Genomic DNA, 24436 nt, shown 5'->3' with positions numbered 1-24436 from the left:
TCTCTATGAGAACAAGCGAACTTTTCATTATACAGAGATGTCTGTATAGATTGATTGGATTATTATCTGTTGCGGACATATTGCATTGTGGTTGAAAAGAGCTGCATAATAAATACATTTAATATTAATAATAATAATATTTTTTAATACCTTGAAATATATTATAAATACAGTTACTAGTAATAATAAAAATTATGTTTGAATGTCAGCACCAGCTTTGATAAATATTGATAACAGACAATTGTTAATCAAATTATTTTATTATTGACAGTAATATTAAAATTTTAATTATTTGTATCAAATATATGTTGTACACCTACATGTATGAATGCATCAACACAACGGCCAAACTTTTGATTCCTTTGTCAAGGACTCGCTGTAAAATGATAATTGAGAATTAAATTATTGAATTTTATTTTTCAGCATTATTTGTGTTTGAGTACTTGCTTTATTTAATAGCAAGGACTCAGACACAAATTGCTATCACTGACAATAAATTATCAGTAATTCCTAGCAGAAGTCAACAACCAACAATCAAATTCATCTCAATAAAAAACTGAAAAAGAACTGGGTGAAAAAAAAATCATCTCCCTACTATAGAATATGATGAACCTGAAAGCCCTTCCTGAAGAAAAAAGTTGTCACCGAACATGACCGGGGTAGGCAACAAGCTCTGGCCAGTTTAATTACCCTAAACGAACCTAATTACTATGGAGGGAGAGGCTTAAGTTGCTTTCAGCATTCTGCTGCCACTAGCGCCTCCTTTATATTCCTTACATGTGAATTATACCACAGGATAAAATGAAATTGATGAGCTGTCGATACCTGGAGATCTTTTCTTAGCTGCTCCTTGTCCAAAGGTTCCCACTCTTCAAGCTAAAATGAAATAATAATTATAATAATTATTTATAAACAATTTATTATTATTAAACATGAAATCTGAATTTTCCAAATTATTGATTGTAATAACTTAATATCAGTCAAACCAGAAGAAAATTTTTTTATATATATATATATATATTTTTTTTTTATTAACTATAGAATACTAAACTTTACTTACAATACTAACCATACCAACTTAAGATACTAACTTAAATTACAAAAAAGTAATAATAATAATAATAATAATAATAGTTACAATATTAAATTAAATTCTTCTACTGACAAGGTATGACTATTTTTTAGACTTACAACGAATTACAATTCACTCAAATTTACTACTAATACTATCATAATAGAAACAATACTTAAATACTTCTACTAACACTTACAATATACAGTTACACAATAGTTGCAATATTAAAATTAAATTAAAAGTTGTTACTAACGAAGTAAGAAAAAAAAAGAGACTTACAATAGGTTACAGTTGCACTTATGAATGAAAATACCACACAAAAGTTTATGTGTAATGTAATTCTTCACATTAAACTGGGGATAGTACCCACTTTTTCTTAAAGAATTTTGTGTTATTGATCTTTCTTTCGGTTTCATATTTTATGACTATTTTACTTTGAAATCCTTGGATTTTGGGTCGAATCTGGGTTCTTCTACAGCCCCATAGAAACAGTTTATTTATTTATTTATTAGTTTTAATAATTACTTTCAATTGGTAGCCATTTCAGATAATGCGCATGATTGTGTGTTCTAAGTAGACTCTAATCTTTGTCTTCCATGTGTATAAACAATGTTTTTTATCATAAATACCTAATAATGGTAACTTTGAAAGCAACAATCACCAAAAGTGACATCGATGACATCACTCAAAATAAATAAATGAAGCTGATTGATTCCTTTGACATAGTGTTGTAACCAAGAGTTTGTGCAGCCATTGACTATTATAATGATAACGTCCAAAAATCCCACACAATGTTAGTTTTTCAACAATAAGAATGAATCCTAATTTATTATAATTTTCAACCAAATATTAAATCTAGAGTGACACCCATGTCCATTCAAGCCTGAATTATTTTCAGGTTTCTTTTTGCAGCTGCTTACAAATAAGTTACTGAAACAACGGTGAGGACCCTTCCTCTATTCAATTAATATTAATAATAATTATTTAGTTTATCTATAGTCATACCTTTTCCCCAGTGCTTCCAGTCACAATCTTAAAATTTTTAGGTCTTTGGATCTCACTGTTTTCTTGAACCAAAATCAGTCTTCCTTTGACGACTATGACATCTTCATGTAACACTTCTGGGCATATTACTTTCTAATTAAACAAAAACAAAACACACCAAGTTAGAAAACTTAAAGATGTTAATTATCTGCCCTCAGCATAGTAATTAGTATGAATTTTTTGCAACATTCAAAGGAATGTAAATAAAAACACCACACAATTAGACGCTATTTTTCTCTTAAGGAAAGATGTTTCCAGAAGGTAATTTAATTCAAATAATTAAATTTAACTATTAAATATTGTTCAAATACACAGGCATAATATCGGCATTGTTTTGAACAACACCTGATAAGTTCATTTAGGCAAATTGACTGTCTGTGAACACGACTTTGCCCACCAACTTTTTCCACAAAAGAATATATCCAAGTTAACTATAATCCTGCCTACTAAGGTTCACTTACGCTGTACCTTTTACCTGCCTGTTCAAAATATTAAAGAAACCCCTGGAAGAGCTTCCTAAAACATGGTTCACACTAGCGACAGAACGGTGGAAGCAGAATCAGAATCAGAGTCAGAAACAGAAGAATAAACTGACCTAAGAAACGGAAGCCTCTCTTAGTTCAAAATGGCAGCAAGCCGCTCATTTCCCGTTCCAAATCTTATGTAAAGGGATTGGAAATGGGCTGTGTATTTGGTTGATGCTTGTGCTTATGCACTTCCAATTCCAATCAGAAGCAGAATCAGAAGAAAAAGAAACCGTTTTGATCCTTGCGATTCTGGTTTGATCGAACTCACTCACTCAAACTCACATCTCCGTTTTTGTATTCACACTGGAACTGAAGGTTCCTTCCACTTCTGATTTTGTCGCCAGTGTGAACCAGCCCTAAAATGCAGTCCCACGGCTATTACATAGTCACTCCGGATAAATTCAATGCTGCAAGATCATAGATTTAAATATATTCCTCTATATCCCACAAACCAAATCAAATATGTTGGGTCTTGTCTGGTTGCCAATGTGAAGCAGATCATGGAATCCTTCTGTGATAACTAGTGCCATTCTCTCTCCCTTCCGTTCCAACAGAGCGTTGGTGGCCACAGTAGTACCCATCCTGATCCACTCAATGTACTGAGGATCGATTGGTTCATCTGCTGGCATCTTGACTCCAGTCACCTGAAATTTATTACACATGATTAATATATCATACACAGGCTATGATAAGCATGGTCCACAAACTTAATTGTAAGAGGAAGGAAAGAAACGTTTGGCCTCTCAAAATGTATAGGCCCAGAATTTGGAGTGTTGGAAATGCAAGCCTGGGCATCTTGGCTCCACTGAGAGAAACGTTTTCTTAAATAACAAGAGTGGATAGTTTGGAAGAGCAAGTTTGTTATCAGCAATTCCTTATCAATAAAAATGGGCGAGGGTACAAAACACAAATTAGGTCAAATCCATATTGCATTGTATACTGCATAAATTTCTAAATTACCATCATTGTCATCATCATCATCATCATCATCATCATTCTTTTGTTGATTATTATTATCATCATTATTTTTGTCATATTGTCTCTGATTACCAGCCTAATGGTTCGCTAGTTGTTTAGACACTGTAATAAAATTGTTGATAGATTGACTGACCAATTGATTGATTAATCTCAGGTATTCTGAAGCCATTTTATACATCTTAATTCTAATCTTGATGGTGGAGTTTACCCCACCCCAATGCCTGGAACAATTTACTGACATTGTAGTCATAACATTGAAATATAGACTCTGCAATTTTCGAGCTTCTGAAGCTTTTCAGAGAGACCTTGACAAAACTTGGCCCATACAAGAACTTTTATTCCACAGAACAATTTTATTAACAGGATTTCACATACGCTTCTAATAACTAGAGCTGGCTTGGAAATGACATTGGCTTGTGGTCCTTCGAGGTACGGGTCACTAATAAGCTAAGGCTCCACCCAGCTCCCCTCGGACTAAACTGAAAACCGGTCGCAGGGTTTGCCTCTGTTTATGAACGTTTCAATGACATTAAATTGGTCTAAATTAATAGCAATACAAACGTTCCACTAATCCAAAATATTCTGATTCAAGTCTTATCGATTAATTTTTGGGAACCATCATCTGACGGTACATCAGTCTGTCCCGAGCGCGGGATACACATTAAGCTTACTTTTTACAACTAACATTAGCTCGGTTTACCCGTTCAAGAATCCTTCTTATTCCTTCTCTTGGAGCATCAGGATATGCAGGATCTACAGACAGTAGCTTCATCACTTTTACTTCTCCGTTTGGACATTCTGAATAAACATCCGTGAAAGTCCCGCCTCGATCAATTGCAAACCTGAACTTCTTAGTACACTGGGATTCTTTTTGTTCAGACATCTTGACAATTCAGTTCTTCGGCAGGTTTGTGACTTTCGAAGCAGAGTAAAATGAGGAAAGTTTCTGTATTCACAAAATCATCTCAACAACATGGTTTAGTTTTTTTCAACTGCAAAATTCAACAGCTGTGGACATTTGCCCGTGCCGCATTCTTTATATGTCCGAGGCACGGGTCGCGTGACCTTACGTCATATCTGGCCAGTGCGCGCCAGAATATCGGACGTCAATCGCGGGGGCGCGTGACATCCACGAGTTCACGCAATTTTTCGCGGGAAAATTGTTTACGGATAACATGCAGACAAAAGAAGCAAACAGTTTTTGGAAAATTTCATTCACTTGACTTTAATTTGCAAAAAGAAAATGGATACCAACAGGATAGTAGCAAAATAGGCAAGTGTGAAAATCGAAAGTGCTGCAGACGGCTTCAAACAGATTTGCTGTAATTAATACGTTTTCTATAAATAAAACTCTTCCTACAGAACAACAAACAAAAACCTCAAGAACTCGTGATTTAACTGTGATCTCATGATCAGTGGTCAATAACAGGAGCTTATTGGCAAACAATTGACGTTGTTTTTCTTACAACCAATAAATAGGTCTAAATAGGGTCAAACAACTGAATTTATATTCTTCGCTTCCACCTCAGCTCCCCGCTACTGTGACTTGCAAGTACATGTAATATAATTCACTTTTCCACACAATTTCTTGTGAGAATTAGCCATGTTCAGTCACTTTCTTTAATTTTTGGAAAAGGATTTGCATCTGTAGTGCTAAAACGTATACAAACAAAATTATTGGTCCGACAAAATTACTAAACCAAGACCATGCATGCAACTGTCTTCTCTTCTGAATCAAAATCCTTTCTTTGCCTATTTTGAAAGAGTTTGTGCATTGATGTATGACATCTTTCACCAAGCTGTGCCTTTAATACATGTTTAGATAGTCTTTTGCCGAGGACACAGCTATAAAACTCGATCTACTTCAAATCTGAAAAAATTTACTTGGACTGGAGCCCCGGATGGGAGAGAGGCCAATGGGTTGAGGGAGGGGGAGGGGGGGTTGCTCAAGAAAGTTTTATACGGGGAGGTGGCGACCCGAGGTCCAAACCCTTCCCCTGTTTGGTTGGTCTGTTCGAGATATTTTGAAAGGCCACTTTAATTACCTAAAGGAGAGTTTTCCCTTAAAATTTATTTGAATATTTATTGAATCAGTAGCCATTGAATTTTATCTAGTTCTAGAAATTTTAAAATATTTTGCAAGTTTTTAGTTAGGGAAATTGCTTTGTACAGGGTTAACCTCACGATTTCCCTTTTCAGGATGTTTTTTTGTATTGTGTTGTAGCCTCCTGAATAAAATGTTATGTTATGTTATGTTATGTTATGTTCCCTTCCCCGCGAAATCCCTACCCTTTTATACCTCCCAGCTCCAGCCTGAAAAAGATACCCCTTTTGGGCGGAGCCTCCTCGTATAGTCCATTATAATGAATATCAGGCTTCCCCCCCCCCCCCCCCCACCCCCACTCCTTATTCCCGAAACTGGAGCCATGATTTGGCAGGAATGAGACTAAACAAAGTGAATTTTAAATCGTGAATACTCTTTATCAAATACTTTAGACAGGCAATAGCCATATTGAAGTTAGTTCATTACGACCTCTTCTTACCGGTAATACTGTTCGAATAATGAGTGAAATAAGTACAAATCATATTGTGCCGAGCAATTACAGTTGGTTTTCTAATGAAAGCATTCTCACACTTTTTCCATTTTTCCCATTTTTTTTACTCCTTAGCATAAGTGGTCGAGTTGGATAACAAATTTCTAAAAGGTCTAGTTGGTGTGTACTATTGCAATACAGCACAAACTCGTAAAAGTACACGGCAATTCTACACACCAAAACATAAGAACATGGGTAATTCACGCATTCATGCATTTATATCTTCTGAATTTTCCAAAGAGGAAATTGTAACAAACATCTGATTAGCCTGTCATGTGTGTATTCACCTGAAAAAAAAAGCTCTCTGGACAAGAGTCTCCTTATTAGGGTTGTCACGCCATGGGGCTGTGGGGAAGAGCGTTGCGTGACCACCCTTACAGCAGCTGCGTGCGCGTAGGTGACTACTCTCTGGATTAACTCTCTGGACTACATGAAGAAGTACTGACCCTCCGGACAGTCCCCTCGAGAAGACAGATTGGGGACAACCCTTGTGGTACAACGAAGCACGAACCACACAATTCAACTTGAAGTTAAAAGGGCTGCTAGTCAATCACTGACAAACTGGCAAATTGTGCATGATGACTTGGCCTTGAAAATGTTTCCAAAATATTGTGGACCCTGTGCCACAAAAACATTGATATGATATCAATGTTTTTGTGGACAAAATGGACATTTTTCCCCATGTTCAGCTACACGTGTCAAAACAAGTGTTTCCTCTCCGAAATGAGGAGCTAAATTAAACTAACAAAGAGAATGCTAGACTTGTAGTAACTGACTGAAACATCCATGTTGTTTAGGCCTTTATTATTTGTGAAACCATAGAAATTATTACGAATTTATTTTGGTTCGTTTTTTGGCATGTGATTCACCTCCTCTGCGAAGTGGAAAACTGGTCCGACTGGTCAAAGCAGGATCCTTCAGTGTAATGCAGGATTCTACTGTTCAATGGTCTCCTAAAACTTCCCTATCTGACCTAGTGGTAAAATGATGTAGAACTTTTGATAAAATAAGTTCTTCCTCACTCCTTTTGATGGTTGTCACAAAATATTTTCACAGTTTATTATTGTTCAATTTTGACTGTGTGCACCCAACCAAAGCTACCTAACAAGCTAGTGCAGTACGATACTTGTAACCCTGCAATCTAAAGTACATTGGCTTCCGTCAATTTTCTGTAACAATGACCTGTTGGTGTGCAAAGGTATTTGCGTATCATGGCAGTGTAACAGCAGACGGAAGAAGAGCCTGGAAGAAGAGAGCACACACTCCAACTCTCCACCTGACCAGGAGACAACAGAAGATGATGATGATCTGGGTATCGTATAGGCAGGCGAGGCAGGCTGGTTTTGAAAACTACACCACAAAAACATAACAATAAATCAAATAGCATGGTGCTTACAACCACATGCTACAGCTGGCAATGACTGGCAGATGGCTGGCTCATCAGCATTTGAAAATCGGATAATATTAAGACAACAGGCATAGCCACAGACTCTCTCTTGCCTACGACCAGCTTCCATTTGAAGGTGGTTTCTTTATAGCCTTTAACAACAACTCTTTAATTTAACACAATGTCAACAGCCCTTCTATAACTTCCCTTGCAAAGCACTACTGTAAGACAAAATTTTCCATTTAATGCTACTTTACTAATGAAAGACCAATGAAAGACAATGATGCATAAAAGGACCTAAGTGTTGTGTGTACTGTAGAATTTCCACATGTCAGTAGCTTATATAGCGTTTCGAAAACTACTGGTATAACTTTCTCTAAATCAAATGGCCAATCAAAATGTACTTCAGGAATTGTGGTAGACACAAATGTCAAAAAAAATTATAGCTTGAAAAATACAGACATACAGCTTATCTAGACACAATGAACCTTTTGTATCTTCACTTTCATTTTCCTGACCTGAACTTTTCTTTATCACAAATTAATATTTATGTTCTAGTTACATGTAATTTAAGTTACCAAAAAGACAAATTTTCTTTGTATTTGTCTTTCTTCCTTTTTATTTGGGTTCCTTTCTACCTGCCTGCCTCGAGGAATTAATCACAAATTAACATTTATGGTCTATTAACTTGCAATTTAACTTATCAAAGGGTAAAATTTTCTTTGTATCTGTCTTTCTTTCTTTCTTTCTTTCTTTCTTTCTTTCTTTCTTTCTTTCTTTCTTTCTTTCTTTCTTTCTTTCTTTCTTTCTTTCTTTCTTTCTTTCTTTCTTTCTTTCTTTCTTTCTTTCTTTCTTTCTTTCTTTCTTTCTTTCTTTCTTTCTTTCTTTCTTTCTTTCTTTCTTTCTTTCTTTCTTTCTTTCTTTCTTTCTTTCTTTCTTTCTTTCTTTCTTTCTTTCTTTCTTTCTTTCTTTCTTTCTTTCTTTCTTTCTTTCTTTCTTTCTTTCTTTCTTTCTTTCTTTCTTTCTTTCTTTCTTTCTTTCTTTCTTTCTTTCTTTCTTTCTTTCTTTCTTTCTTTCTTTCTTTCTTTCTTTCTTTCTTTCTTTCTTTCTTTCTTTCTTTCTTTATTAGGAATAAATTTATGTACACTTTAAAAAAAATGATAAACAAAATTTAAGTTATAGTTGAATTCCTGTAGCAATCAACTAACAACATTTGAAAAGAAGCCAATGAAAACCAGGCTGTTACAAATGACAACTTTTGCTGAGTGGCAATGGTATGGCATGCAGCAATGCTAAGAGACTTTGCTCCAATAGTCCACTAATGTTACTGAGTCAACATCCTTCGCATGACAGGCGAAGGGCGTTCTTTTTCATCAGGATTCTCTTTCTGTTGTTCATTATTGATCTGTATCATCTCCTCTGAGCCTACACTTAATTTGTCAGAATCTACACTGTTGCTAACAAAATCCACTCGTGCCCATGAGCCCATTCTGCTGGACTCAATAATTGCATCAAGGACAGAGCGGGTGTGCAGGCCTGTAAGAAAGTACATACATCACAGGGTTAGTTTCTGAACAAAAAATGAGAACTGCCCACTTCACAACTAACCAAATTATTATCTTCTTATTTCTTGTTATAGTAAGTTTTTTGTTAAAGGTAATAGGCAAATTCTTGAAGTTAAACAACAAAATATGGACCATGGCTTGGGACAATGAAGAAAATATTAAGAATAATAATGATAAAAGTCATAAATTAAGCATTGAGGTACAGTTTGAGCTTGGCTTTCAAATGAAAACTACCAGTTTTGAACTGTGTTTTTAGGAAGGTTGTTCCAGAGCTTAAACATCCTAATGAAAGAAGAATGTTTATAACACTTCAGTCTTGCAGGTTTCATTTGATAAAAAAGATTATAGGAACGGTTCACTCTTGCAGACTTAGAGGTAGCAAGTTAAAAAAAAATCCTCACATTTTAAGTGATAGTAGCCAAAAACTAACTTATAACACTCGAATAAAGACAAAAAAGTTCTACGATTGGAAAGAGTGGGCCAAGAACAACAAGAGAACTATTTTAAAGATTTTAAGTTTGACTGTACGTCTGCATCAACCACACGTTACAGACAACCGCATTTTGTCTACTATTTTAAAACCATTGTATTTGCTATATCTGAAATATTCTAAAGTGACGTAACTAGATTAGGTTAGTTTAGGCATAAACATACAACCCCACAAGCTTACAGTTGTGAAAACCATCGTGTTTAAATAAAGATTGTGTATGTATGTATGTAAACAAGCATTGCTCTTTCAGTGACAAGTACTAGTTCTTGAAGATAATGACGATGGCCACCATAACTTTCAAAGTTATATGTTTTCACAAAAAAGCAAACAACATCATACTAACCATCCTCAAAAGACGCCGCACTAGAAATAGTTTGCAAGTCGGCAATCCTGCGATCAGCTTTATTGATGGACTCTTCAAATGCCCGTTTAATTTCTGACACCCATGTTTCAAGACCTGTTAGAAAAATGCTGGGTGGAAGTTTTTCCACATTATATAACCCTGGAATGCGAGCTATGTCACCATAAATAAGTTCTTCCTTCCCACCGTTCTTCATTCCATACAAGTTACCATTTCTGGCAATAAGTTGACCTTTGGTGCCGTATATAGTAAGTGTTTGAGAATATCGCCCCGGTATGTGCGAGTTTAGGGTGACAGTTGCAAAGACACCTCCTGTCATCTTCATCTGAAATGCAGTGTAATCATCGCTGGAAATGTGACGAAAGCTTGAGATGCTATCTCTTTGGGTGACGAAAGTTTTTAAAGTGCCATGCACTTCAACTGCTCTCTGATTGGTCAAGAAAGAGATGATGTCGATAATATGTGCACCAACATTGGTCAATAAACCACCGCCCATAGCCTGGTCACACATCCAGTTGTAGCAGTTTCCTAGCAACGAACCCATTTCAATCTTGCACTCGCAGATAAGAGGCTCCCCACAAAATTCCTCCTCTAAATATTGCTTCATTTTCATGAAGGCTGGGAGAAATCTGAGTTCGTGTCTAATCAAGGAGAGAAGCTTGGGATAGTACTGAGCAGCGTTCACCATCCTAACTGCTTCTTCTCGGCTCAGACCAGCAGGGGAATCGCATAAAACATGTTTGCCAATGGAAAGAGCTTTCACTGCCACCTCAGCGCGTACATGAGGCGGGCATAACACGCACACTAAATCCACGTCCTCTCGAAGGAGAAGCTCGTCTATTTTACACGTATAAAACGGAACCTTGTACTCTTCAGCCATTTCTCGAGCTTGCTGTTGTGACGCGCCCCAAATGCCACTAACAGTAAATCCAGCAGTGCGCAAAAGTGGCAAAATTATACGAGAAGAATTTCCTGTATCAACTACACCGACGGAAGGCAACATTTTGATCCCTTTTGCTGGTTGAACTACTCGCTCTATTTACATAGCGCCCAGCGCCATATTCCTCTAAACCGTCCTCGTTCCCAGGGTCTCAGCGACATTACCCCGCGAGGTTTTGGTCGTGACGTCACGTCATTGCCTGATTTCATACCGTGGGGGTCTGGGTACGAGTCTGTGTATTTTGGGTTATGGGACTCAACACCCACATAGCCGGAAAGAGCACACCGCACTTTACAACATTTCCAAGTTTGGTGTTAATCAAGCTAATATTAGGAAAGATACAGCCATTCAAAAACTCCAAATTTTACTAAGAAATGTATGGAACGCCGGACGTGTGTCCGGCGTTCCATACATTTCTTAGTAAATTTTTAAGTTTTTGAATGGCTGTATCTCGCCTAATATTAGCTTGATTGACACCAAACTTGAGGATGTTGTAAAGTTCGATGTGCTCTTTCCGGCTATGTGGGTGTTGAGTCCCATAACCCATAATACACAGACTCGTACCCAGACCCCCACGGTATGAAATCAGGCAATGCATGCACGCATCAGCAAACAAAAGGTATTCAAAAAGAAAACAAAATTCAAAGCAAACCCTAGCCATTTTTTATTCAGCTTATATATTACAGACCATTACATGTTCCGGTGGAGCCGAACCACCGCTCGCTTTTTCGTCCTCCATAATACAGTTTCAATACTTGTTGTAACAGAGCAATTTTCAGCTTTTTTCATTTCACGCACCCACACCTGACCTTACTGACCAGGCGGTAGGGCCTACATATTACAACATTTGAAATTCCGATCGCCTACCCTGGGGACTTAGTCTCCTTCGCAGCCGTTAGTGGGGAGGAGCGTTGCGTGACGACCCTAATAACGGCTGCGAAGGAGACTACTGGGGACTATGATCCTGCGAACCATCGCAGGGTACTTATCGCCCAAGGGCATGCGCCCGGGGTGAAATTTTGAAATATCACCCTTGGAACTGTACCAAAGTCCTGCCGAAAATGCTGCATTTCCATAAAAATGTGTCTCGCAAAAACAGTTTAATTTTGAAGCCATGTTTAAAAAAGTGATAGACCAAGCACGACTCCCATTAGACGCTAAATTATACCTCGGGATATACGTTTCTGAGAGGTTTTCCACTTTTCTAACTTGCATAATTTTTTAACATAATTTTTAACGTCGCTTTGGGCGCGTGATCTGAGGAAAAAAATAAGACTACTGATCACTACTCGCAGTCTATCTTGGTCAAAATGTGGCGAGATCGTTCAAGTTCAAAGTCCAGCAAAAACATGCAAACAACAGCAAGCTTAGTTATGTAGTTATGTTATTGTAGCCTGCGCCGCAGACGGACTATAAACCCACGGTATAACGGGGGGTTATAGTCCGTCTGCAGCGCAGTTTCATTCGTTTACGACAGAATTCGAACGAGGTAAAAACCCGGGAAAAATACACGTCCGCGCGCGAGGGGAAAGAGGCCGCGAGCGGAAAATTCACGCGTGCGCGTTTTTCTTAACTAATTCAGTTTAAAAACTATTTCTACGATGAGCGATCCCTTGAATTTTAATACTCTTTCTTTATTCCTTTGCCAATCTACCAAAGTATATACTACATTACGAAATACCAAGTTTTGTGACAAAACCGACAAATTCCCAAGGCACAAAGCCAGTGGCCGGAAGGCGCGAAGTGATCACGTGCAATGTGGTACGCGTGAAAACACTGGAGGGCAGTAAAAGACGACCGGATACTCAGGTGATTTGGGATTTCAGCTGAGTTTTGCTTGTTGCTTCTGCATAATTATCGAGGTTCCATCAGCTACTGGTCTCGCAGAACCAACAGACACACAGAAGGCCTTAAATCAACGGATATTTTTCTCAAAAAAGTAAGTAAGCTGATATTGTCCAATAATGTTTGTCTCGCTGGCCGGAAAATTTCTCCTGGCGATGTTTTAAATAATTCGCAATTCGTTACGCGTTGTATAGAATTGAGGTTGTACATTTAAAGAAGCTATCTTCTGTAAATTTTACGTTTTATTTACCTTTTGTTCTCGGGCAACCAAGTGATTGAAAAAAAAGTTTTAAGCTGAGTACTGCTGAAAGAAAGTTCTATTTTGACGTGGATATTTTCGCCTTATCAAATAAGCATATCCCAGTTACGCAAGTCTGAAGATATTTACCCTTCCAAATCTGCTCTGCGATGCCAGCAAATATGGAAGTAAGATTATATACCTTTATAAATAATGTTATTTTTTAACTAAAGGAGTAGAAGGAATGGAGAATTTGATGTAGAAAAAATTTTAAAATGTACACGTACAAGAAAGAGCCATGCTTTGTCCCGGCCGGGTTGTGCGCAACAAAGGGACGCGATTTGTTGAAAAAAAAAAATTAACGTACGTACGCGTACGTGGTTTCCAAATAAAAGTGCGGTGCGATGTACCTTGGGTTATTGGAGTGAGCAGATGTAGATGAGCTAAAAGATCTGAACATGACGGGAGCTACTGACATAAAACGATAAAACCCCGATATTATTTACGAAGTACCAATGTACACAATATAAAAATAATTAGTCAGGAATTGTATGGGATATCATTTACCGTGACAAGATCTTGGAAAGTAATCTGACATCGAAACTGAAATTTGTTTTAATTTCAGTGGCAGCTCTTGTAGAAACAAAGCAGACTCGTGATCAGATGACTGAATTCTGGAACAAACATTCCATGGCGCAAAGTGTTGAAGAAATGATGTTGGACAGTAAAGCAGAGCATCTGACACAACATGAGCACCCAGAAGTCATGGGAATGCTGCCTTGTATTAAAGGAAAGAATGTCTTGGAACTTGGAGCTGGGATTGGGTAATGACAAATTTTCCTTCTTTTTTAACTTATGTGCAACCCTAACCATGTTCATTTGGCCACTGGATTTCCAGAAAACATCCCTGCCCTCCCCACACATGCATCGCTGATCACTGGAAATTCTAGTAACAGTCGAACCTCCGCTAACGGACACCTCCTGCAGGTGGACACCTCTCGTAAGCAGACACTTCGTCATGTTCTCAACACTACATTTTTAACCTCCTATAAGCGGATACGGACACTTTTTCTGACCGCAAGGGTGTTGGTTTACAGGAGGTTTGACTGTATTCATCTTCATCATCCTTGACCCTGACTGGGGAATACCACCTCAAAATCTCTTCCTCTGCAGTTCTCAGTCTTTTTCACAACCTTCCTTTTGACAACCCTCTCTCCCTTGTTTATCCAACTAGGAAATGTAAAGTATTCATTTGTTGGTATAAAACAAAAGCTTAGTCTCTAATTGCACTTTTTGGGGAGTAATCTCCGAAAAAAAAATTGTTCGAGGGATTAAGTGCGAAACTTTGCTTTTTGTGATATATTTCGTTCTTCAAATTTAGGAAGTAGTGTTAACTCGGTAATGTTATTAATGAAAAATCATTCATCTATGCTTGGAGATTTGTTTGTTTTAAACAAAAAACTTGTTCAGTCTGCAATTGAATGTTTTGGGACTAATTTCTTTAAAAAAATCCTTTAAGGTGATTAATATTGATCAATGGCCTGGATGAGAATGCAATATTGTATGCTAATAAGCAGCCACACAAGAATTTTACTATTGTGCAATATAAGCTTTCACATAATTTTAATGTGTTATAATTTACTATTGTCACACTTAATTCAGATTTTATCCATAGACTCAAAACTTAGAACATCAAGAAGGTACTAACCCAGAGCTTTTATTCGGATACTGTCGAAAACAAAATTACTAAACCACAGACTTAAAAGTGAGGTCAAGCCAATTGTGAACATTTACTATAGTATAATTTATTATCATGACACTATGTGATAGTAAATAATTTTTATTATAATAATTCTTAATGTTTGTCATAATTATAATAAACATATAATCACCATAACTTATCTCTTGTTGCCTTATATTGTATTATTTAGCGTGTGTCAGTTCCGTTGTGTGTGAGGAGCCTCTTGAAAACCACCTTTGGTGAGTGAGGCTACCCCTCCGATCCTCGGAATCCATAGCAGTAATACTTGTATCATCAGGTAAATATCCCGTGGTGCACCAGGGTTGTCAGTATATCATTGGCTATAGGCTTCCATTTGCAGAAGGCTTGGTAAATTGAATGGTCTTTCAAACCAAACTGGTCTTATAAATTTTATTGAACTCTTAAGTCTTGAAGTCTCCTCTTTTGTGCAGTTCTCTGCACACCCTGCAGCTGAGTCTTGGGTTTTGTGAAACCATCCCAGAGGCCTGGTATTTTTGCCATGCCACAATAGTGGCTATTTTAATGGTTGTTGCGTGATGTACTATTCACACTAGGTAACCTAGGTTTACCTAGTGTGAATATTCTCAGGCACCCCTTCTATGTCTTCAAAATCTTGAACTTTAAGTTTTAAAAGGCCAAACAGTGTTTTTGATATATATACACTTGTCTCACTGTTATCGTTCACCATCCCTTCAAAAACCCTACTTCTTAGAAAAGTAGGTGGTTTAACAGAAATTGGAAGTACTTATCCATTAAGCTGGCTGCTAGCACATACTGACAACCCTGATGTACTGTGCCAAGTCTATCACGCTTTTTGTTCATAAATAAATCGACTGTGAGCAGTTAATTTTCAAAACCACGTCTCTAAGCCATAGTTTTAATATACTCAATTTGCACCAGTTTAATTTAAATATTTGAGTGTAACGTTAACTTTTGTAGTTTAATAACAAGAAGACCTTTGCCATCTTGCTAGTTATTCTTCCTTTTTGGTTTTCCGCTCATTACAACTTCACGCCGATTTAAGTGTGTACCCCAAATTTTGGGGTCGTTAAGTATTCATATATTCAAGCTATTGTTCTCTCTTTTGTCGAACAATTTCCGACCAAAGAGCATGTTTCCGAAGATCGCAAAGCCTTTGAAGTAGGTGAGATATTTTATCTTTTGTTTTAGAGTTTTCTGCTCGCCTGTGGAAGCTCCCTGGGGAGGCTAGAGAAATGAGTCACCATGAACACATCGACTCACAACGCGCCGCTCCAGTATCGAGAGTTTTAAAAACAACTTCCCGTCCTGCAAGAACAAAGAACTCCCGCAACTTCGCGGCTCAAGGCTGCTTAATTAGACAATTGTTCCTGTCTTTTGAATTCGCATCTTGGTCTTCCTGCAAAGTTCTCACCTTTTCTCAACCGAGTAAAAACGAGCTAATTTCGCGGCCACCGAAGTGAATGCCCAAAGGAATAAAGAGAGCCTTCAGGCAACAAAATCCAGCGGAGTCACCCATTTCTCAATGACACACTTAAATCGGCGTGAAGTTGTAATGTATTTTGACTAGAAATAATCATTTTCGGCATCAATCCAATTATGTTTCATGGTTGACAGGAATTTGCTTTACATTTGATAATGCAGTTCACCAATTTTTTGCATTTGCAAGATGAGGCATCTGACTATAAGAAAGTCACAGACTTAAAAATTGTTCATGCGTAATTTCAACTAATGTAAATACATGAAACATGTTTATTTCAACTGTTGGTTTATATCGTCTAGACACAGGTCCCATGCAAGCAGCAGTATTTTGTGATAATAAATCTAAATGGACTTGCTTTTGTTATTTTAAACAGGAGATTTACAGGAGACATTGCAAAAGAAGCTAACCATGTCACTGCTGTGGATTTCATGCAGTCGTTTACTGACAAGAACAGAGAGATCAACGGAGCAAAGTTTGACAACATTGACTTTCAGTGTGCTGATGTTACAAAGCTTGATTTGCCCACAGGAAGGTGAGAATTTACTGCAATAATATTACTCTAACAGCTGTGAAGATAGGCTTAGGTGTTGCTTTACTGTTAGTAGGGATGTTAATTAGATAAAAATTGAGCTTGCCTAGCGGCAACAATGGTGTCAACAAAAGAGACGCAGTGGAGTGGAGTTTCTTGTCATTAGCGTTGGTACAGAGTTTTGAATTGTTGAAAAAGAATGGATTCTGCAAACAAGTTTCCCAGACCTGGCATGGTAAAGTTGAAATCTAAAGATCAAGGCTGGAAAAAATTTTTGAAAAGTCCAGAGTTCTGCTCAAGGCTATATTAGTTGTTTAATTCATTTTTCTAAGTTAAATATATCTTGGTCAGTGAGTTGAATAAATTTTCATCTAAATTTCATCTTAGCTAAAATTCTTTCTGTTCCAGGAGTGTGATTTGACTCGTAACCTTATCTTGAAAAAGAAAATAATGGTTGAGAAAATTCTTGAATTTTGCATTTACAAAAATGAACCCTGAAGGATAAAATGCAATTTACGTATTTTTTTGATCATGCAGTCTTAATTCTCCTTTAATTTTGCACCATGTAATTCATTTTGTCATTATTCTCTTCTCCTTAATCAGCTATGATGTGATTTTCTCCAACTGGCTTCTTATGTACCTGTCAGATGAAGAACTCCAGAAGCTGGCACAAAATATGCTTAGGTGGTTACAAGATGACGGGCATCTCTTCTTCCGTGAATCTTGTTATCATTCCTCAGGAGACATGAAAAACTCTGATAACCCAACAGTTTATAGAACACCTCAGATGTACACGGATCTCTTCTCAGCTGTAACTGAGCAGGGATCTGATGACGTCACTTCTAGATTTGAAGTTGTGACCAAGCGAGCTGTGGAGGCATATGCAAAGGTAATCACTAAGCATAGAGAAAGAAATTCTTGAGCACATGTCCAGAGACTGTTCAATGTTCTACCTCTATGGCAGAAGTTAAATATACCGTTTTTCTCTCACCATTTCTAATGTTACTCATCCAAAAGTGCTCTGACACTGCTCTGGTAGATGGTTAGAATTTCTAGTCTTCTTGGATAAGGACAAAAAAACCGTTGGCCCTGTCTCGCAGTACTTTCACTTAACCTGACTTTGTGGGATAAAAAAAACCACCGGGGATGTAACTAACCGCTGACAATGACCATCCCTCGTGTCTATCTCAAATTCCTATTCACATTAGGGGGCATTCATAACTGATCATTACTGAGCCACAAGCAGTCTGGCAAAGTCCCCCCACACAGTGTTCAAACCTATCTCTAAAAATCCCTGAGGGGAGTTGATAATATAAGATATTTGATTTGATTTGAAATGGTATCATTCAATCCTGTTCATGGTCTTTTGTGAGTCGTTGGAGGGTATGGGGTTCTTGGGGGGGGGGGGGGGGGCTCATTGTTTGTGTTCCCCGTGCACGGGAAAGAGGGAACTCCCTGCAAAGTAACAAACTCCCCCATATAAGACTTACCTCAGGGATGCTTGTTGTTCCTAAGGGTAAGGCAGAAATCCTAAATGTCTGTCTAATAAAATATGTTGTTTTAAATTTATTAAATTTGACGTTGTTTCTTAATGCAGCATAAGAAAAACAAACACCAGTTTTCTTGGTTGTGGAAAAAAGTATCATTAAAGAATGGTACCAAGGGAAGCATGCAAGAATTCCTTGATAACAACCAGTACAACAGGTCTGGAATCCTGATGTACGAAAGAATGTTTGGTCAGGGATTTATCAGTCCAGGAGGAATGGCAACAACGAAGGTATTGTAAAAGTGTTCCTTTGTACCGATTTCCGAGCACCAAGAAGTGGGTTCATAAAAGAAGGCACAACTCAGTTTTTTTTTCCTTTTAACTAAGTTTGAAGTGTTTAAAAAATAGGATGATACTCTTTTGAGTGTTTGATGTAGCTTCTCAAACCATTAATAATTCTTTATTCAATTAGTTTAATTCAATTAAACTGGAACTGTAACAAAAAGTAAGGAAAATGAAACAAATCTAAGGATCATGAGACACTGGCTCGGGAGATTGCGCAAGCACTCCCCTTGTTAATGACATAAAATTTGATTATTTTTTTTATTTTAATGGTTATTGAGCGATTTTGTCTGAAAATGCCAGCATTCTGAATTGTGAAAATGTGTATCAAAAGCTAGCTACTTATTTTGGTTTGACTTCAGGGTCTGGTTTTGCAGGACTGATCTCACTGACCCCTCTGAAACAACTATAAAAACCTTTTGGAACTGGAAATTTTAAAAAGAAGTCAATCCTACTCAGTAGACTGCCTCATGCAAAACTTGAGTTGAGCAATTCTGATGTTTGTTTTTCCTTTTCAGGAATTTGTTGGCCGCCTTAAGCTTCAGAAAGATCAAGAAGTGTTGGATATGGGATGTGGCATTGGAGGCAGTGCTTTCTACATGGCTAATGTGAGTGCATGTTGTTGAACTTGGCATTGCACATACAGGTCTACATTATACAGCCCTGGCTCTGATGCAAACCCAGTGCAATATGTGATAGCAATTTGCACATGAGAGCAATAAATTATCGCTTGTACTGTACGTTACAAGCTGTAGTATTCTTACATGCATCTGTTCAAGATGTCACTCAGAACAAAGAAAAAGTGTTAAATTTGAAAGGGACACTGCAAGTTTGTCTTTGTAACGTTTTCCCTGAAAGGAAGACATTGAGGACGAACAGAAGCTTTCTTGTTTCATTTGGGCTTCCTCACCTTTTCCTTGTAATGTCTACTTAACAAATAGATTATGAGCTCAAAATTTCTGTCACGTGATTCATGCCTGAATCAACTATCGCATAGAAATCTAAATTTTTTAGTATAAAAAATTTGACAACGAGACAGGTTCACATTTTTATTGAATTTTTTTATGATTTGTATGGTGTGGATGTGGCAAAGCAAATAAAGTATAAGATTAACTGGAGTATCAATTTTTTATTTAGACATTCAAAGTCCATGTCCTTGGAATGGACCTTTCGACGAACATGATCAACTTTGCTCTTCAAGCGTATGAACGCTCCAAATCAAGCCTGGTATGTACATTGTGTTTTCTGAGTCATTTAATGGTAGGCTGGAAGGTTGTAGCTCCCCCTGTCTCTATTGTCTTGACACATAAACAAAGACAACCCAGAACACAATGTCCACGTCGACGAGACTCGGACTTAGGACAGAGAACCAGACTGGTTTACGAGAGGAGTTCAGGAAGCAATTTACATCAGAACCCACAAGCGGACCCTAAATAGAGACAGGAGGAGATACAACCTTCCAGCGATCTGGACAATTGCAAGGCTGGTAAGGTGACACGTCGCGTGACCTGACCAAATCACTGTGAACAAGACTCTAGCAGAGTCGAAAGCTTAGAATTTTACTTTCATGCAGTGTAGAGTCCAAAACAAAAATTCAACCGAAATTGTATTTTCTGTTTGAATAGTATGAACATTATTGACTTTTCAGGTGCATCTTAGTTAGCAATTAACTGGTTGAATCTCAGTGACTCTTAAACTGCTTTTTCTTTTTAGGTCCAGTTTGAAGTGAGCGACTGCTCAAAAAGAGACTTCCCCTCGGAAAGGTTTGATGCCGTTTACAGCAGAGAGACATTCCTTCACATAAAAGACAAAAAAGCTCTGTTCAAGAAAATATTGGTAGGTTTTGCTGTTGAAGTTAAAAGTCTTGATTTTTCTTGTTGCACTTTTTGTGACAAAGTACGTTTGGTGAAACTGAAATATCCATTTCTAATAAATGATGTTTTGGTAAAGTGAATTAAAGGGCATTGTTACGTGGATTTTCCTAAGTGTTGATCAAGACTGTACAAATTTTAAACAAAGTACCTTTATAAGCAGACCAGTGAAATATTTATTTTGAGTTTTTAGCAGTTTGCCAATATGCTTGGGAAGAACTACACACATGACTTTATCATTTTGATAAAACAGGTTAAGTAAGAGAAACGACAGCAATTGCTAATGTGGACCTGCCATAATCACAACAAATAACTATGTTACAGTGCGACGCGCCTTACTGTGGCCACCCAACAAACTTTTTTTACAAGTTAGCCAATGAGGATACACGAATTTGATTAACAGTCACACCTCCTTGCAAAGTTCAACAGGCAAGTGACGCAACAATGAATTATTGAAAACATGTCGTTTTGTATTTTATGGCTGACTTGTAAAAAAAAAAAAAGTTTGTTGGGTGGCCACGGTAAGGCATGTCGCACTGTAATAAATACAAAATCATAAATAATAAAAACAATAAACAAAGCAATAGTTCGGTAACATAGAAGGTATTTACAAATATAGCGCATATATTATTAAGATATCAAAAATGTAAGAATTCATCAGCAATTGGATTGCAATTCATTTCCATCCTGGCTATCTGCATCAAAAGGTAGTCTCTCCTAGTGCACCAGTAGGGCTAGCTAGTGTGCAAACGGCATGATCACTACAACAGAACCTTTAAAACCAACGGTTTGAACAGTGTCAGAGTTAACTTGGGTGCATACGGTTTTCCTTTAAAAACAGAGCTGGCTGAAGCCTGGTGGACAGTTGCTTGTGACAGATTACTGCTGTAGTCCTGTGGAACACTCGGAGCAATTTAAAAAGTACCTTGAACAGAGGCAATATCACTTGGTCGATGTTGAAAGCTATGGAAAGGTGAGCAAAATACAGTACTATTGAGCCAGAGTAATGTCCACTTCCTGGACTGTGGGATTACATGTTTGGGTTTTGATTCTGAACTACTTGTTTCAGTTTGTAAACAAGCAGTTGACTGCCAATAACGTCTAGTCTATTGTGCAAATACTCTACTTGTCTGTATGTTAGCATGCCTGATTACAACTGGGCTGTGTGTGTGTTTGGGGGGGGGGGTATTTTTTTATTCAGCTATTATAGAATTTATGTAAGTTGATGATCACAAGACTTTGGCTCCTTTTAAAAAAGCATTTATGAAAAATAGCAGAGAAAAGTTTTCCCCATTCTAACTTCTCATTTCCCCCAGTTTAAAAAAGAAGTAGCACTGCTGACTATATGCACTACCCTTTTCCTCCCCTCCCCTCCCCTCCCCTCCCCCCTGCCTGCCAGTAATGTTAATTGATGTTGTGGCGTCTGTTTGTAGCTCTTGCGTGAAGTTGGATTTGAGGCAGTGTCCGCTGAAGAGAGAACAGCACAGTTTGGACAGATTATCGAGAGTGAACTGAAGAATTTTGAGAAGTCAAAAGACGAGTTTGTTAAGGTGGTGTACTTTAACCATTTTTTCACTTACACAAGTTGAATAATATGCCCCATTCACACCAAGGCTTAAACATGTTTAAAAGCTGTTTAGTTAAACACAGTTTAAAATTGTTTCCTCCATAAAGCTGCTTTCGGATTTTTGTTGACTACAGATTCAGAACAATTGAAAGCATTAGTTAAAGTTTATATGTCAAAGGTTCAGCTTTCTGTTACTAATTTTCATTTTGTTAAACCTGGGTTTTAAAATTAAACATGTTTTATTAGTTTGGATGGAGTTTAAGATTATTCAACTGAAATAAATAAATAAATAAATAAATAATTTATTGAGTAGCGTTTGGTTTTGGATTTCTGAGTACTTGGGTATTAAATGTTGGGAGTAATACAGTCCTCAATTTATACGCATCTGCTCTTTATCTCATATCGTAGCATATAGAAGTGTTTGATCACTGACCAGAGTACCGATCACTGAGAAGACTACAAACCTGCTTTAGGGGTGGGGGTAGAGAGTGCAGTGGAGACATGGGGGAAAAGCGTTCCGTCTTCTTTCTTTCCCCTCCCCTGCCCCCTCAGTAGTCTTGTGTTTTTTCTAAACTTTGCTAGTCTAGTAATCTTTCTTTTTCTCTTTCTTTATTTAGGATTTTTCGGAAGAAGACTATGGCTCAATGCTGAGCAGCTGGTCTAACAAGCTTGCAAGATGTCGAGGTGGTGAACAAACATGGGGCGTATTTTATGCCAGAAAACCGTTGAGCTCTTAAGTGTTATGTTGGTGAAGTTTTGTGAGAAATGCCATCCACATGGGTTTACGCAGAAGCACTGATCTGTTGATTACTGAGGCATCCTCGTTGAAAAATGCGTCTAAAACAAATTAGTTGCTGTTTTCAATATTGCCATCCAGGTTTCATTCGTCCAGTAAAGACAAAGCCATGGCAAAAAGAAAAGTTTGCAAGAGGCTACAAAAACGACATAATTTATTTTTTGTCGGCACGATAAATTGTTTTCTACTTTAATGATGAAGATTTAAGATGTATCGTTGGATATAAATAATAGACAATAGACTTGATCACGAGTCGATGAAATGTTGACTGAAAAGTTGAAATATGATATTATCTAAACAGAGGTGAAATTTCTTTTCTTTCCATTTCTTTCCTTCCTTCCCTTTCTTTTCTTGGTGCCGTTCGTATTCATTCTTCAACTCTCCACTGTTGGACTAATTATAATATATAAGAGGCTAGAGCTAGCCTTGAACTTGTGTACGTACACCGAATGCAAAAACTCGTAGAGCTTGGGGTGCCCGCCTGTCGAAATACGCGACACGAAAAAGAGCGCGAACGACGGCCATTTCTAGACTTTTGGCCTCACGGCACCGCCTCTCGTAGCGGACAGATATTCAAGACGTGGTATTTTTATATGGAGGTAAAATAAACTATATAATATGCATACAATAAAATAAACTTTTATCACCTTTTCGTAGCGTTATTTAAGAAAGATTGTCATTTGATATTTGTAAACGTTACTACTGTGTTGCAATGCGCGTAGAAAAGTTAATAAAGTTCACTTTTCTTGTTTTGTAAAGGCATATCACTTTTGTGGTTTAAGCTTTGTCATCGTGTAGTGTAAGTCCATTTTCCGTAAAGGTTCGGAATGCCGAAGGTTCACCACGACAGGTTGACGAGATCTCAGCCGGCTTTATTCGTACGGAAGATCCTTGTTACGTGGGATGCCCCGAGGGCAGACCGTGTCTAAAATTGGGCTCGCTATCTTTTTTTCATGGTAGCTTCAAATCTGCACATTAACTTCATGAAACTCTGCCCTGTCCTAGAAGGGATGTATTGTTCTGATTGTCTTCAACAAAAGAGGCCCAACGAAAATCCATTATTGGCGCGTATATCACGAGGGAGGGGACCCTCTCATCCTTACCTGTGTGACGTCAAATCATAATTTGATTTATTAATTAAACCTGGATTAAATTCTGCTCTTCCCTAGAGGGGATGTTTTTTGTCGACTGTTGTGGCAGCCATATTGTTCACATGTTCTAGACTCAACTATGCCGTTTGCAAAAATAGAATTAACCCTCTTGAAGCGGTAAACCGAAAGAATAACTTCTAAGAAGCACTCGACAGTTAAAACGATGGAAAGTGGACAGCTCGCGTCGAAGAAACTTGGTATTGACTGGCCAGTTTGTGTTTTGCAATGCGGAGAGGAAAGGTCAAGCTTGATCTTGAAACACCTGCGCTGCAGGCTTTGTCGAACTGTTGTCTAAACGTTGCTGGAAATCCACTTCATAAAAAAGTTTGAGGTTTGATTGTAAATTTCTACTTAAAGTTGTCGTGTTCATTTGGGAAAACGTTTCGTCTGTCTTTATAAATGTTTGTGTTCAACATTAATATTGTC

General features: G+C 37.6%; 3 protein-coding genes across 5 annotated transcripts in view; 1 reads left to right on the top strand and 2 right to left on the bottom strand.

The window, feature by feature from the left end:
• The window catches only part of LOC146478034 (5-oxoprolinase-like), a 37679-nt gene extending 33002 nt beyond the window's left edge, over nt 1–4677 (bottom strand). Inside the window, exons 1-5 of one of the 2 annotated variants that reach the window (XM_085112725.1) lie at nt 4325–4677; nt 3099–3290; nt 2081–2212; nt 826–876; nt 321–376 (exon numbers count right to left, since the gene is read on the bottom strand). In XM_085112725.1, coding sequence (XP_084968851.1) covers nt 321–376; nt 826–876; nt 2081–2212; nt 3099–3290; nt 4325–4507 — 614 coding nt within the window. In that variant the 5' untranslated portion in view covers nt 4508–4677. The remainder of the gene's footprint in view (nt 1–320; nt 377–825; nt 877–2080; nt 2213–3098; nt 3291–4324) is intronic. The other variant, XM_085112724.1, reaches the window with a different exon arrangement.
• A 4015-nt stretch (nt 4678–8692) lies between these two features.
• LOC146478033 (glucose-fructose oxidoreductase domain-containing protein 2-like) lies at nt 8693–11055 on the bottom strand. The gene is made up of 2 exons (XM_085112554.1): nt 10004–11055; nt 8693–9141 (listed from the first exon to the last, which is right to left on the bottom strand). The coding sequence occupies exons 1-2, from the start codon at nt 11022–11024 to the stop codon at nt 8930–8932; spliced, it is 1233 nt and encodes a 410-aa protein (XP_084968680.1). The 5' UTR covers nt 11025–11055; the 3' UTR covers nt 8693–8929.
• Nucleotides 11056–12486: 1431 nt separating this feature from the next.
• LOC146478032 (uncharacterized) lies at nt 12487–23621 on the top strand. 2 transcript variants are annotated; one of them, XM_085112708.1, is made up of 11 exons: nt 12487–12900; nt 13670–13868; nt 16642–16800; nt 17401–17686; nt 18395–18574; nt 19144–19233; nt 19763–19852; nt 20339–20461; nt 21338–21469; nt 21930–22046; nt 22681–23621. In XM_085112708.1, coding segments are annotated over exons 1-11 (1497 nt in total). In that variant the 5' UTR covers nt 12487–12899; the 3' UTR covers nt 22801–23621. The 2 variants fall into 2 exon arrangements, with proteins under 2 accessions (XP_084968834.1, XP_084968835.1); XM_085112709.1 differs by lacking the exon at nt 12487–12900 and adding an exon at nt 14976–15083 and having other exon boundaries at nt 13726–13868.
• Nucleotides 23622–24436: the final 815 nt, after the last annotated feature.

This window comes from Pavona decussata, unplaced genomic scaffold (genome assembly GCF_977016875.1).
Source record: "Pavona decussata unplaced genomic scaffold, jaPavDecu1.1 SCAFFOLD_67, whole genome shotgun sequence".
Taxonomy (NCBI): Eukaryota; Metazoa; Cnidaria; class Anthozoa; order Scleractinia; family Agariciidae; genus Pavona; species Pavona decussata.
Note: the sequence above shows the minus strand (reverse complement) of the source record. Positions and strands in the feature narration are given on the sequence as shown.

Excerpts from the sequence above, each read along its gene's own strand:
- LOC146478033 (XM_085112554.1), bottom strand. The coding sequence starts at position 11,024 with ATGTTGCCTTCCGTCGGTGTAGTTGATACAGGAAATTCTTCTCGTATA. Across the intron at positions 9,142-10,003 it reads TGCGGCGTCTTTTGAGGATG|GCCTGCACACCCGCTCTGTC; the intron begins GTTAGTATGATG and ends ACTTTCTTACAG.
- LOC146478032 (XM_085112708.1), top strand. Across the intron at positions 21,470-21,929 it reads ATGTTGAAAGCTATGGAAAG|CTCTTGCGTGAAGTTGGATT; the intron begins GTGAGCAAAATA and ends GTCTGTTTGTAG. Across the intron at positions 22,047-22,680 it reads CAAAAGACGAGTTTGTTAAG|GATTTTTCGGAAGAAGACTA; the intron begins GTGGTGTACTTT and ends TTCTTTATTTAG.